A 14945-nucleotide genomic window follows, 5' to 3' on the forward strand; every position below is an offset into this window, starting at 1 on the left:
AAGTGTTGTAAAGAAAAAAAGAATACATTTTTAAGGCAGATTTTTTTAAGGAGAGAAATAAGATATCATTGATTGATCCCTTCTGCCTTAGATGTTTATCTTCCAACAGGCAAGAGAACATTTGTAAATACTGATCAAACAGATCTTCTGGCAAGAGAGCTGACTGCACAAGAAAGGGCTGAAAAGAATAGAAGAGATGCCAAAGAAAAGGACAAGAAGTCTAAGAATAAAGAAGGCAAAGATAAACAGAAGAAAGCAACAAAAGAATCATCAGGATAAGGGACTTGTTCGGATCTAGAAGATGACAATCATCTGGAAAAAGAAGAAAAAAGTTTGGAGAAGCAGCTGCTTACAAATAAGCAAAGAAAGAAGGAGAAACTAAAGATTATATCATTAAATATCAATGGCCTAAATTTACCTACTAAAAGAAGCAAGACATTCCAAGCCTTGGAGTTGAGGATAAGATTTTGGAAAGATGGCCTGGAATGGGAAAAAGCCTAGGATTAGATGCAAAATCCTACAGGACAAAAAAAAAAAAAAAAAAAAAAAAGGTGTATTGGCCCTACCAAATCTGAAGCTGTATTAATAAATGGCAGGACTGGTCTGAAAGGCAGAATGGATCAGAAATCCAGGCTCGAGCTCATCCAAACTGGAAAAAGATGGCTTGAAAGAAGGGTTACATTACCATCTATGGAAGGCAGTGAAACACGAAAGCGGGGAAAACTCAGCATGTGATAAAGGATAATAATTTACTGAAGTTCTGGTTAAAAGTTAAAAAGTATCAGCCCATCACCACCTCTGTTAATGTCACCAACAGATGCATATTATCGCCATGCAGGGAAAAAACAGATAGACTATATAACATATCAAAACATGGTAACATCACATGGACAAATCAAGACTTGGGAACCCATAAAGACTGAGAAGAAAAAACTATGTTGGCTTACTTTCTGATCACTTTTTGGGCAGAATATGTAAACTGTTATTAAAATATGACACTGAAACTGAACAAATCAAACCATGTATGATCAAATGAATGCAAAACTTTGGAGAAGAAATTGACATGCAGAATTGGGAACATCTTTGGTCTAACGTGATAAAATTTACAGCTAGCCAGAGCCTCAGAGAAAATGGGCATAAATTGCTCTTTCTCTGGCACATCATACCAAAAGTTATTAGCAAGATGAGCAAGATAACCGATGGCCACTGCTGGAAATGTAAAGAGGGGGATGGAACTTTCTTTCATAGCTGGTGGTCTTGCAGAAAAGTAAAGAAATTCTGGATTGGAGTGATTCAGAAAAGCCAAAAGATACTGAAAATCACCTTTCCTCTGGACCCAAAAACAATGCTATTAGGAATTCTATTGTCTGCAACAAGCAAAAGTAGGGAAGAACTTTTCAGATATATGATAACTGCAGCAAGAGTGGCAATTGCTTTTAATTGGAAACAATAAGTAATACCAACATTAGATAATTGGCTAGAAAAGCTAGCTGAATATGCAGTGATGGCCAAGCTGACAAACATGGTGAACAAAAGACCCTTGGAAGAATTCCAAAGGAAGTGAAAACTTTACTACGATTATGTGTCTTGAAAAGTATAACATACTTTAAAAAGTACTGACCCATGGGGTGACGTCACACCACGATATATACTAGGCAGACTATGTTGAAGGGGTGGTTCGTCATTGCCTTCCTCAGTCATCTATACTTTACCCCAACAAGCTGGGTACTCATTTTACTGACCTCTGAAGGATGGAAGGCTGAGTCAACCTTGAGCCAGCTACCTGATCAAACTCAGGTCGTGAGCAGAGCTTTTGACTGCAGTACTGCAGCTTACCAGTCTGCGCCACGGGGCTCAGTATAACATACTTTAAGAGCTTTTAAATTGAATAGTTACTATTGTTTTTTGTTTTTTTTAATAAATATTTTTATTGGTTTTTAATAATAGTTACTATTGTTAAGCAGTATATTAGTTACATATTGACAGAAATGCTAAAGCATACTTTATTTGCACTATATATTATCAACTATACATTGACATTACTTATTATATTATGAAAGTACTTATTATATTTCTGAGTGGTTCCCTTTGGTCTTTTATCTAACTGTGCTGAGTGAGGAGGGCTGGTGTGGCTGAAGTTAATTGCTGGCCCCGCCCTCTGCTGTTGCCTGTTGAGGGGTGGGGCTGAGAGCCTTTATTTAAAAAGGTTCCTCTTGCAAGAGGCAGGGCTGAGGCAGCTGGGCTGAGAGACGGAGCAGGAGCCAGAGCTTCTAGAGAGGTCAGTGCAAGTTTTTGTTTTTCCTCAGCTGCTGGGGAACAGTAGCTGAGGTTACTGTGTGTGAGAATGAGTGAGTGGGTGTTTGGAACCTGCTGGAGAGGGGTTTCTGAGTGGTTTCCTTTGTTCTTTGATCTAGCTGTGCTGAGTGAGGAGGGCTGGTGTGGCTGAAGTTAATTGCTGGCCCTGCCCTCTGTTGTTGGCTGTTAAGGGGCGGGGCTGAGAGCCTTTATTTAAGAAGACTCCTCTCACCAGAGGCACGAGCCAAAGGGCTAGAGCACAAGAGCTCTTAGCCTGGGGACCCTGTAAGCAGTTTATACATTTTATATGTATTGAGTGTTTTTTTCTTCTCAAGCAGGGATTCCTGAGAGGCAGTTTGTCAGGGGAGTAATCAAGGAATTGCAGGAAAGAAATTGAACCACTTCAGCAATTGATCGCAACAGCATGGCTAGGGAGGGAGCTGAGACAGCAAACATGCAATGTCTGTGGCATGTTTGTATTCTTACCTGAGGGTATCAATAATTACACTTGCAGCAAGTGTAAGTTGGTAGCCCTGCTGGAGGAGAAGATACAGGTCTTGAGGCATGCTTGTCCATTTTATAAAGGAGGTGAAGAGGAGGAGGAAGGAAAGGTCTCTCCACAAATGGAGACACAACCAACACAGAAGGAAGGTGCATGGAAGAATGTGACCCACAGGAGCCGGAAAATCAGGAGTCATTCTGATCCTCTGTTGCTCAGCAATCGGTTCCAGGGTCTCCCCATAGATACTCATTCTGGACCACTGGAGCAAGGGCTACCCCCCAAAAAAGCTTGAAAGATATTTCTCAGGCTCTTGCCCATGAGAGGACTCGAGCTTCCACTCCCCAATTTAGGAAGAGGTGTGTTCGGGTAATTGGGGTTTCCCTACTGAGAGGGGGGTTGTGCCGACCAGACTTGTTGTCTACCAGGTGCATGCATTCAGGATGTGACAGAAAGGGTAGGAAGACTGATCAAGCCCACAGATTATTACCTATTCTTGCTCATTCAGCCTAGAGCATATTAAAATAGACTATGTGGCTCTGGGAAAGAAGGTGAAGGACCTGGGGGTGCAAGTTTTTTTTCCGTCAGTTCTTCCTGTTGAAGGTTGTGGCCTAGGAAGGGAAAGAAGAATACTACAAATTAATGACTGGATGTGTAGATGGTGTCATCAAGAAACGTTTGGATTTTGGACTACGGTGTACACTTTCGAGATGAAGCTCTTCTATCAGGAGATGATTTACACCTCACGAGGGTAGGAAAAAATGTGGTGAGAGCCTTGCAAAACTGATAAGGAGGGCTTTAAACTAAATCCTATGGGGGAGCGAGCATGATGACAATAACTGGAGATGAGAACAATAAAGATTTGCGGGGAGTGGCTTGTATGTGAGGAAACATAAACTTGTGGATAAGTACAGAAACAAAAACCGCGGGACACATAAACCATGAATTCCAATGTCTCAACACTAATGCGCAGAGTATTGGAAACAAGCTGGAAGAACTTGAAATCCTAATACAGGAAGGGGATTTTGACCTAATAGGCATTACTGAAACTTGGTGGGGTATCACTCACAATTGGAATAGTAAGACTGAGGGGTACAACTTGTTTAAAAAGGATAGACAGATAAGGAATGGGGGAGGAGTAGCATAATATGTCAAAGATATGTACACTTGTAAAGAAATACATGAATCTGAGCATGGAATTTCAGTTGAGAGTCTATGGGTAAAAATAAAAGGAATAAGAAATAATAGTGATATTATGGTGGGGGTCTGCTATCAACCACCAAACCAGGCAGTGGACCTGGATGAGACACTCCTAGACCAGATTACCAACTTCTCAAAGAGATGGGACATGGTGGTCATGGGAGATTTTAATTACCTGGATATCTGTTGGAAGTCCAACTCTGCTAAAAATGCAAGATCCAGTAAATTCCTGACTTATCTTGCTGACAACTTCATACTCCAGAAAGTGGGCAGGGAAACAAGATCTTCTATCTTAGATTTGATTCTCACTGTTAAGTCCGCGTGGGAAGGATTCACAAGATCAGAGACGGAGTTCAACAATACAGCTTTATTTGATTTCAGCACAGAACTAACTTACACACTGAACCTGCCCTGCTTATATGCCCCCCTGGCCTCCTGCGGCCACTCCCCCCCTGATCCGTGATAGGGGGGAATACCCTCTCGGTGACCAATGGAACACGCTGGCTTAGGGCCAATAGGATCCGTTTGCTTTAGCCAAGAGGGTGAGCAGGGTTTAGGATCCTTCATGCGGAACTCAAGCTCCTAAGTCTCCCCTCGCTTACTACCCTACTAAATACATACACAACACTCACCAACAGGGAAGAGCTGGTTGATGAGGTTAAAATAGTAGGCAACCAGGGTAGTAGTGACCATGTAATCTTGGAACTTATAATCTTGGGGAAAGGAAGAACTGTACATAATCAGACATATAGGTTTTTTTTTAAATAAAATTTGTTTGTTAAAACAAATTTTAACAAGCCTAAACTTATGCTGGGTAGAATCCCATGGTCAGAAAAACTTAAGGAGAAGGGAGTTCAAGAAGGGTGGGAGTTTCTTAAAAATGAAATACTGAAGGCACAATCACAAACCATTCCTATGAGAAGGACTAATGGGACAAGCCTAAAGAGGCCAGGGTGGCTCCATAAACAGCTTTTTAAAGATTTGAGAAATAAAAGACTCATTTAGGAAGTGGAAGGAGGGCCTTATAACCAAAGAGGAATATAAACAAATAACTAGTGCTTGTAGGGAGAGTGTTAGGAAAGCTAACAGCTCAGTATGAGCTTAAGCTAGTGAAAGATGCTAAACAAAACAAAAAAGGGTTATTTTCCTATGTTCAGAGTAAGAATAAGAACAAGGACAAGATAAGGCCTTTGTGGGAACCAGAAAGTGAAACTGTAACAGGAGATGAAGAGAGGGCAGAACTGCTCAATTCCTACTTTTCCTCAGTCTTTTCTTGCGAGGGAAATGTGCTCAACATGGCATGAACAGAACACATGATGAGGGAAGGGAGTTGCAGCCTAGGATTGGCATTGGGGTAGTGCACAAACACCTGGTTTCTTTAAATGAAACTAAGTCCTCAGGGCATCCAAGGGTACTCAAAGAACTTGTAGATGTAATCTCTCTCCATTATTTTTGAGACTTCTAAGAGAACAGGTGAGGAGCCAGAAGATTGGAGGAGGGCAAATGTCCCCATCTTCAAGAAGGGGAAAAAGGAAGATCCGGGTAAGTACCGACCCATCAGCTTGACTTCTATACCGGGAAAAGTTTTTGAACAAATCATCAGTCAGTCCTTGAGCATTTAGAAAGGATGGGTCTGATTACTAAGTGCCAGCATGGGTTTCTCAAGAACACATCATGTCAGACTTATCTTCTTTTTGAGAAAGTTACTACCTTGCTGGACCAGAGGAATGCTGTAGACATACCGTACATTCCTGAGGGGAATGCCTGTGCCGGGCTTAAGAAACCTCCGCCCAGCGCCAAAAATCTTTCATCCTGGCCTTTCGTCCTGGCCGTCAGGGCGGCTCAAGAATGCACGGATAGTTTATCTTGATTTTAGTAAGGCTTTTGATAAAGTTCGACATAATATTCTTGTTGACCAATTGGGAAAATGTGGTTTAGATCCTATTACTGTTAGGTGGATCTGTAACTGGTTGACAGATCACACCCAAAGAGTGCTTGTTAATGGTTCCTCATCCACTTGGAGAGAAGTGACCAGTGGAGTTCCTGAGGGATCTGTCCTGGGCCCTGTTTTGTTCAACATCTTTATAAATTATTTGGATGAAGGAATAGAGGAGATGCTTGTTAAATTTGCAGATGATACTAAATAGGGAAGGGTAGCAAATACGGTAGAAGACAGAGCCAGGATACAGGATGATCTTGACAGGCTGGAGAATTGGGCTAAAACAAATAAAATGCACTTCAACAAAGATAAGTGTACAGTTCTGCACTGAGGTAGGAAAAATCAAATGCATAATTATAGGATAGGGGAGACTTGTCTCAGCAGTAGTGTGTGAAAAGGATCTTGGGGTCTTAGTAGATCAAATACTGAACATGAGTCAGCAGTGTGATGTGGTAGCTAAAAAGGCAAATGTGATCTTGGGCTGTATCAACATAAGTATAATGTCCAGATCATGTGAAATGATGTTATCGCTTTACACACAACACAAAACAACACAAGCTTTTATTGACATATAAAAGGAAGAACATACATTTGTGTAAAACTGAGTACAAATAAATAAAATTGGATAAAACCATACCACATCAGCCATTAAGGAAAGCTACACACCATTCATGATACCTGATTGCTAACTGTAAGAATGTTGCCACTGATTCAATTATTTTTGGGTTTTGTGTGGTCATAAGATAGGATGTCCCTATTTCACCAGAAAACCATTCCCTGTTTACGAACAATGGGTGAATGGACTGGGATTGGCTACAAGCATTAAAGCAACAATTGAAACGACATGCACAAGGGATTCAATTTCGCCATTCCCACAGGGGCAAACTCTGTCCGCAAATGGGATTTTATTAAACCTTCTATATAGCAAGGCAGAGGGTAGTACATTTAGCCTGGCAACCATATATGCTCTACGTTGTTGCGGTGCAGTTAGAAACGTAAAGTATAGTGCTATAGGTTGTCTATTTGGCCAAGGCTCCCAACTGAAGGGGGAACATCTACTACTTGCATGGCTTCTAAATTCCTGCATTTCTGTCTAAAAGTCTACGTCTGCTCACATCAAACACTGACTTTTCTGTGAGGCAACACAGGAAATCTAAAGAAATTCCTATTGATCTAATTTTTTCCTCAATATGTCTTATCCATATGGATGATCGAGATTCAGTTAGCAGATGGTATTGCTTTATTCTGCTCTGGTTAGACCTCACCTAGAGTATTGTGTTCAGTTTTGGGCACTGCAATGTAAGAAGGATGTAGACAAGCTGAAATGTGTCCAGAGGAGGCAACAAAGATGGTGAGGGGTCTGGAGACCGAGTCCTATGAGGAAAGGTTGAAGGAGCTGGGTATGTTTAGCCTGAAGAGGAGAAGACTGATAGGTGATATAACCATCTTCAAGTATTGGAAGACCTGGCATATAGAGGATGGTGCCGAGTTGTTTTCAGTTGCCCCAGAAGGTAAGACCAGAACCAATGGGTTGAAATTAAATCAAGAGTTTCTGCCTAGACATTAGGAATAATTTTCTAATCGTTCAAGCGGTTCCTCAGTGGAACAGGCTTCCTTGGGAAGTTGTAAGCTCTCCTTCCCTGGAGGTTTTTAAGCAGAGGCTAGATGGCCATTTGTCAGCAATGCTGATTCTATGACCTTAGGCAGATCATGAGAGCGAGGGCACTTTGGGCCAAGTAGGGGTCACTGGGGGTGTGGGGGGAGGTCATTGTAAAATTCCTGCATTGTGCAGTGGGTTGGACTAGATGACCCTGGTGGTCCCTTCTATGATGGCAGTAGTTATAATAATTGTGAAAGGTAGGAGCAAAAAGAATATGGGTCAATGTATATTTCCTGTTTAGAAGGAGTTTTTTATAATTATAACAGATAATTCAGAGTAAGATAGAAGGTATAAAAGATACAGATTCACCCAGAGAAATTTAAATGGCAGATTGTGAATGCATTGTTGTATGCTTAGTGTAAAATGCAATGTGTATTGATTGTAATGTATTAAATGTTGGGTGTTTTTTCTGTTTTGAAATAAAAATTTACTTAAAAAAAAAGAAATGCATGCTCCAAATTTTTCTTGCATTGCAATATAGGGATGGTTTCATATTTATCACTCCTGCTTTTTGACACAGCTGTTCCCTGCTTTGATCTCAGTTCCCTTTTGTGAATCAAACTTGAGATTTTTTATTTTCACAGTTTCCCCATAAAAGCAAGCACATTTTCAACATTATTTGTGCCACATATTGTACATATAAAAACAAACTGTGCATAAAAACATAACATGTTTACACTACATAAATGAATCTGCAAAACCAACAGCAAAAAGTTAAGAATCAAAATCGATGACCAAAATATAAACAATCATAAAAAAGAAACAAAATGTGGATATGTTTTCTCTTTCTTTCTTTTTTGTAATTTTTTTGTTTATTTTATATTAAAAGGGATACAAAAGGAAAAAAGGGAAAGAGTAATGGTATCAATATACAATTGAAAAAGCAAAAATTCAAAAGCAAATTAGACTACATTACCCTCCTTTTCAACAACATTTTACAATTAAATAATCGCCCTGTTATGTAATTAAAGAAAGAAAAAAATGTTCGGGCCAACTGTACATATAATATGTGTGTGTGTGTGTGTGTGTGTGTGTGTAAAGTGCCGTCAAGTTGCAGCCGACTTATGGCGACCCCTTTGGGGGTTTTCATGGCAAGAGACTACCAGAGGTGGTTTGCCAGTGCCTTCCTCTGCACAGCAACCCTGGACTTCCTTGGTGGTCTCCCATCCAAATACTAACCAGGGCTGACCCTGCTTAGCTTCTGAGATCTGACGAGATCAGGCTAGCCTGGGCCATCCAGGTCAGGGCACATATAATATACTCGTAAGATAATCACCCTTTATGTCTATCAAACATTTAGTATCTCAACATTTAGTGTCTCAACAAGCAAAGTAATTATCTAAAACTAAAGTTAAAGTTTCACTACCATTAACTGATATCTAATTTTTTTTGGTTTTCTTTAATCTTGAGCCTTTACATATTTATAGAATAGTTTCCATTTCACATAAACTGCTCATAAGTCATACCATTGCTTGCATTTATCATGTTGGTCATTTTTGCCATGATGGCATGTTCCATTAATTTATCTTTCCATTCTTCAATATCTGAGAGGTTGTTTCCATTTCCTTGCTAAAACTATTCTGGCGGCAGTTGTAGAGTATTTGAACAGGTCTTTAAGTTGCAGAGATAGTTCTGATGGTACAATACCTAGCAACATATTCTTGAGATCAAGTGGAAATTTTTGTTGTAACATCTTTTGACGTTTCTGATGGATGGCTCTCCAATATGACTGTAACTTCGAACAAGTCCACAATACGTGGTAGTAAGAGCCATCTAATGTATTACATTTCCAACAGGCCACTTGGCTTGTTTTATCTGTTTTGTTCATCTTCCTTATCATATTGGGAGTAAGATGCTATCTATAAAACATCTTATTCCAATTTTCCCGGATTTCCTGACTGGCTATAAATTTCAAATCTGTGGTGCATAGTGCTTCCCATTTTTCAATTGCTGTAATTTCTCCAAAATTCTGCATCCATTTAATCATGTTTGTCTTTACTTGTTCCATTTCTGTGTCGTATCTTAATAATAGTTTATAAATCCTCCCAAGTAATTGGTCTCGATGCTTGGTTATTATGGTTTCAAATTCTGTTTGTGTTCTCAAAATGCCAGTTTTGAGACAGTCTTCTTTAAGTCTTGATCTCAACTGAAGATATGTTAGCCGATTTAAGCTCTTATTTTTTTTCAAAACAGACATATGTTTGATTTCCACACACTCATCAATTATGTCTTAAGTTAAGTAATTGCAACTCTTCCAGATGGATTCATTGTAATAACCTTCTAGAGACAGTATTACAGGTGGAGAAGGGCTTATCCTTTTTTTGTAGTTATTCTATATTTTTAAAAGAACTGGCATTACATCAAAATCTTGAAAGGTTTGTTTTGTTGTAGCTGGAGCTTTAGCTGTTTTAGAAGTCCATAACAAGTTGTGAAATCCAACTGGTAGATCTGCTCTTTCCAGTACCAACTTCCTATCCATCGAACATTTGATCCAGTCCACAATCCAGACGAGACATGAGGTGTAGTAATATAATTTCAGGTTTGGCAATCCAAGCCCTCCTCTTTTCTTGTCATCTTGTAATGTTTTAAATCTCATGCTTGTTTTTTTGCTGTTTCAGACAAATTTATTTATTTTTGTTGCAAGTTTTTTAACACATTGTCCTTCCTCTTTCTTTACCCATAATTCCCCAGCTAAACTAGACAATGAACCCATTTAATCACTAAGTCATTCTATTCTAGGGAATGCTGTGAATTTCACCCCATACATGTTCAGAAATCAAACTTACCATATTTGAAGGAGTCAATCAGATGCAAGTTGTTGATCCAATCTGTTCATTTTATACCAAACAGCCAAAAACAGCTGAACTGTCTGCATCGGGTTTTCACAAAACCATACATGCACAAAGATGCTTCTACTTTAAACTGATTAGTGGCTATTAGCACCCTCTAGGTGCAGGCTTCAGGAACCAATCACGGTGTTTGGGGAAGATCTACAACTTTGCTATATTTCAGCCTTCCCCAAACATTGAGATTGTGGGGAAATAAATTAGAAGCCTACTTCTCCAAAGCACTGGAACCAGGCTTTTTATTGTGTGGATATTGTGTGGATATGCAGTCTTCCAATGGGTTTTGGGTAGCCCCATGTAAAATCACGAGGACCCATAATTTTTACAACACAGTCTATCAACCAAGATTTGAGGTACAATGTAATGGCAGTGTTGTTTTGCTTCAGCTTAAAAATCTTATGCATTCATGAAGATCTATTTAAAATGCCTCAGATCTGACTTTTATGCAATCCCCTCCAAACACAACAACTACTAGAGAGTAGGTTTCTAATCCACCCAATAACTTCATTTGTGGAAGGCTGAAAAACAGCACAATTAGAGATCTGATGCCTCTGTTTGACAGGTCTTCACACTGTGAAAACACACATGCACGAAAAGCCAATTGCACTCACTGTAAGGTTAGGAAGGAATACAGTAAAGCAACCTGTTGAAGACCAACCTATCAAACTGATCACTGAAAAATAAAGTTCCTGTTCACAATTAGTGAACAGAATGAGAGCCAAACTGGCAGGTGTGCAAGCATCCCTAATCGCTTTTTAAAATTTATGCTTTCTTTTTTTTAGCCAGCCAAGACAACAGTACCAAGATAATACATGGACATTGTGAGTGCCAGCAGTTTTCAGCACATATGAAGATAAATGCTCAGCAAAATTATTAGGCATGACACATTTAGACCAGGAAATAAAAACTGGTTGCCAACTCCAATAACAACATGTTCGAAACTTTAGAACATCTAAGAGTTTAGTCTTTTTGGAATATAAAATTTGACTATAAAATGAGTGTATTGTACAATTATAAGGCTGATCATCACTCACAAGGGAAATGAAAAATGGGAACCCCAGCTGTAACCCCTCTCTTTCTTTTGTTAAAATCTTGTCAGCTTTAATTCTTAACCTTTTTTGGATTGACTCTTGGGAAATCAGCAGCCATTCTGCAGCTTAGTTAGACTTGGCCGCATTTCAAAATACAATTTAGTTTTGGAACATCTGCTTGGTTTAAAGTGAACTGAATTTGGGAGCAACGAAAATACTGTTTCTACCAGAGTTGTAACCTATGCATCACAAAAAGACATCAGCAGGATCCTTATACATTCCCTAGACAGCTTTATGGTAGTCGGGTAGTCAGACTCATCCAATGCAGCCGGAAAAACAAGGTGGAAAGCAAGAGAAAGCCGAAGCTGAAATATCACCCCAAAACCTAATTTTCCTAGGCAGGGTAAAACAAACAAAATACATCTCAGCATTTTACAGTATTTAATATTGCAAGAAAATAATATTGAGCCATCTCTAAAATTCTAGAAAAAACTGTGTCCCAATTTATCTCTTTGAAATCATAAAGGGTGTTCCTATGAACATTAACTTCAGTAATGTGGCCAGTTCTGTCAACAAATAAGGTCATATAAGAGAATCCACACTGTGGACCTATTCTATTCCTTGAGATATGTACCAATCATTTTAAATCATTATAGGCTTCAGAACATTCTCCTATCATATGTGCTTTCTGGAAACTGCCATTGCCTTGTATATGCCTATAAGATGACAATACCATGGTAACTAGGCAAAGGGAATTACTTTTGCAAGCCCTATACACATGACTAAGGATTACTATAAAACACAGCAATATCTAATGCTTTTGTAATGTTTTCCATTGGTACTTCTAAGGACAGTCATTGCATTACAGTAGTGGTCTGGTCATTGCTCAAAAAGCTCTATCCTCAGCATTTTCACTGGGTGGGGCAGGGACAACATAGTGGTAAGTTCTCTCAACAGTGGGAGCCTGTCACAGTAAATAAATATACTGCATAATCTTCACGACAGTGGTATCAAATGCACCATGGGGAGTCTCAGGCATACTACTCTTGTATAATAATGGTCCTTCTCATAAGCTAGACAATCCTGGTAAGGTGATTATCATACATGCAAAGAAATATTTGTTATCCACTCTTACCTCTGAGCCTCTTCAGTCTTTGTTCCCTCCTCCTCCTTCTCACAACCAGTAGAAGCACAAAAAGCAGCAAGACCCCAACCAAGATACAGGAAATGGTCACCAGCATCTTTAGCCCTTCATTGGTTGCCAGACCTTCCTCACTTTGGACAACTGACTTAATGAGTGGAGGGATTGTACCTGGAAACAGTGTCATGACATTAGATGCCTATCAATGAAGAGAAAAGGTTGGTTTTTAAGTGACTACAGTGTACAGAAGCTTGCCTGTATGTTCCTAAGAGGTTCACTTATGGTGCCATCCTAAGCAGAATTACATTCTTCCAAGCCCACTGATTTCAATGGATTTAGAAGGGTGTAATTCTGCTTAGGATGGCAGCATACTAAACTTGAATGGGAGCATTTTAAGGCAGACTTGCCAACTTTAAGTGCAAAGGCAAACTATGGATGTTTTATCCCCATGCTCTGGTGCTACTTTGTATGGACATTCTTTTATGCAATTGACTATTTTTACTCCGATTCTCTCACTTTAAATTCTGACCTTGCCCTTGCTGGTCAAATGACTGTAAATAAACTGAACTGAACTGACCTTGCCTGTATTTCTATTTCACTTTCATTTTCAAAAACAAATTCAGCTTTCTGAGAACTGGGCTTGGGACAGAAAAGACAACTTTTCTGAAGATTGATAAAAACAAGCCTTGAGAAACCTGAACTGCTGTGTCCAAAGCAGAACATCTTGCAAGGCTCCTGTTCCTTTGCAAGTTACTGTGCAGATCTATAGTGCTGCAAACAGAGCACACAATACCTAGGAAGCCTTTGTCAGGAAGCTGAATAAGAATTTATTTATTTATGTATTGACAAAATTTCTACTTCGCCTTTCTGCCCTCACATAGGCCACCAAGACAGATAACAAATTTAAACGTAATAAAATCACATTCTAAAACCATTAAAACCAACCAAAGTTGTTAGATTAGAAATTGCAAACAGAATAATGAAGGTGTATATTTACGATTTATGTTTCTTTATAAATATTAATACCATCTCTATAAAATACCCAAAGTAAAGTACAAGAAAAGTCCAGTTTTAGCGTACACCAATATGAATACTCATCAGGGCACGATCCAGTCTTCTACAGACATTGTTGGGACTGTTGATAGAGCCTAATGAACCTCCTCTGGTGTCTGTCATTGGACACACACTACCCGAGGCAGAAGGGACAGCTAGTGTGCAACAGCCCCATCATGAATTCAGCTCTCCTCTTTCTCCTCAGGGATCCAGTTCTCAAGTTATTTCTTCTACAGCAGGACTAGAGTGCCAGGAAAAAATGGATGGCTGTACCATTGCAGGGAGTACGTGCTCGATCCTTTCTATGAAATGGCCAGGGCACTCCAATTCATGTGCGCCCAAAGACAGGGAGAGGAGTTAGACACCAGCATCCATTAAACATTAAATCATGCCTTTAATTTTTTTAAAAATGGTTTATATTTCAATGTTATCTAAATTACAGGGAATACTATCAAAATGAATGCTAATTCCTTGGTTTTATTCTCATCACACATTCTGCAGTAGAAGGATGAACCTAAATCACCCAATTCTAGATTTTTAACTCTTCTCATTAGCAGTAGATCTGCCTCTACCATGTGCGAGCTAAAGAAAATGGAACCTTCATGTACAGAGGCAATATAACTTTGAATATCAGGTATCATCAACAAACTACACATTGGTGTAACATTCATGAATGACTTGCTCATGAGTATCTTTGGGCATCAAACTAGCCAGTGCTGAAAACAGACTAGGCAGACTTTGATCAGGTCTCTTATGTTCTCAAGCTCTCTTGGGAGCTGGAACTAATAACACTCTAGTTGTATAATATAAATCAAGGATGCAGTGTATTCTCAGGGGCAGCTGTATTTTCCAGAGATCAGAATCAGTCCAGGGCCAAACCAGCTGACTGTTTGTGAAAAGTGAGGCTCCATAATCAAGCTAATGACATCAAGCAGGCTTTGTGGTTATGAAGCATGTGAACTTAGCCATAGGCAGGGCACTGATCCAAACATCACAAAGAGATTTAAAAGGAAAATGAGGACTCTCTCTTACACCTCTCATCCCTTTTTTCTTTTATTTTCTTTATTAATTAAATTATGGACAAGCATTTATTAAACCTTTGAAAAAAAATCAGAATATCCAGAATCTTGATAAAAAGATTCAGGGGCTTGATTCAGGCTCCCAAGCTGGGATCCATACTCTTTATTTTTCAAGGTATCACGAGGCAAACCCATAATGGATGGGGCATACACAAATGGGGTGCATCTTGGTCCTGAGCCAGAAAACACTGAAGTATGTCTG

The 14945-nt window shown here is 39.4% G+C and overlaps 1 protein-coding gene across 3 annotated transcripts in view; it reads right to left on the minus strand.

Moving 5' to 3' along the window:
- Window positions 1–14945, minus strand: part of DSCAM (DS cell adhesion molecule) — a 439612-nt gene that overhangs the window by 62805 nt on the left and 361862 nt on the right. For all 3 annotated transcript variants that reach the window (XM_056858130.1, XM_056858129.1, XM_056858131.1), the window contains one exon: window positions 12606–12782. In XM_056858130.1, the coding sequence (XP_056714108.1) occupies window positions 12606–12782 (177 nt within the window). The remainder of the gene's footprint in view (window positions 1–12605; window positions 12783–14945) is intronic.

Source organism: Euleptes europaea, chromosome 12 (assembly GCF_029931775.1).
Source record: "Euleptes europaea isolate rEulEur1 chromosome 12, rEulEur1.hap1, whole genome shotgun sequence".
In the NCBI taxonomy this organism is placed as follows: Eukaryota; Metazoa; Chordata; class Lepidosauria; order Squamata; family Sphaerodactylidae; genus Euleptes; species Euleptes europaea.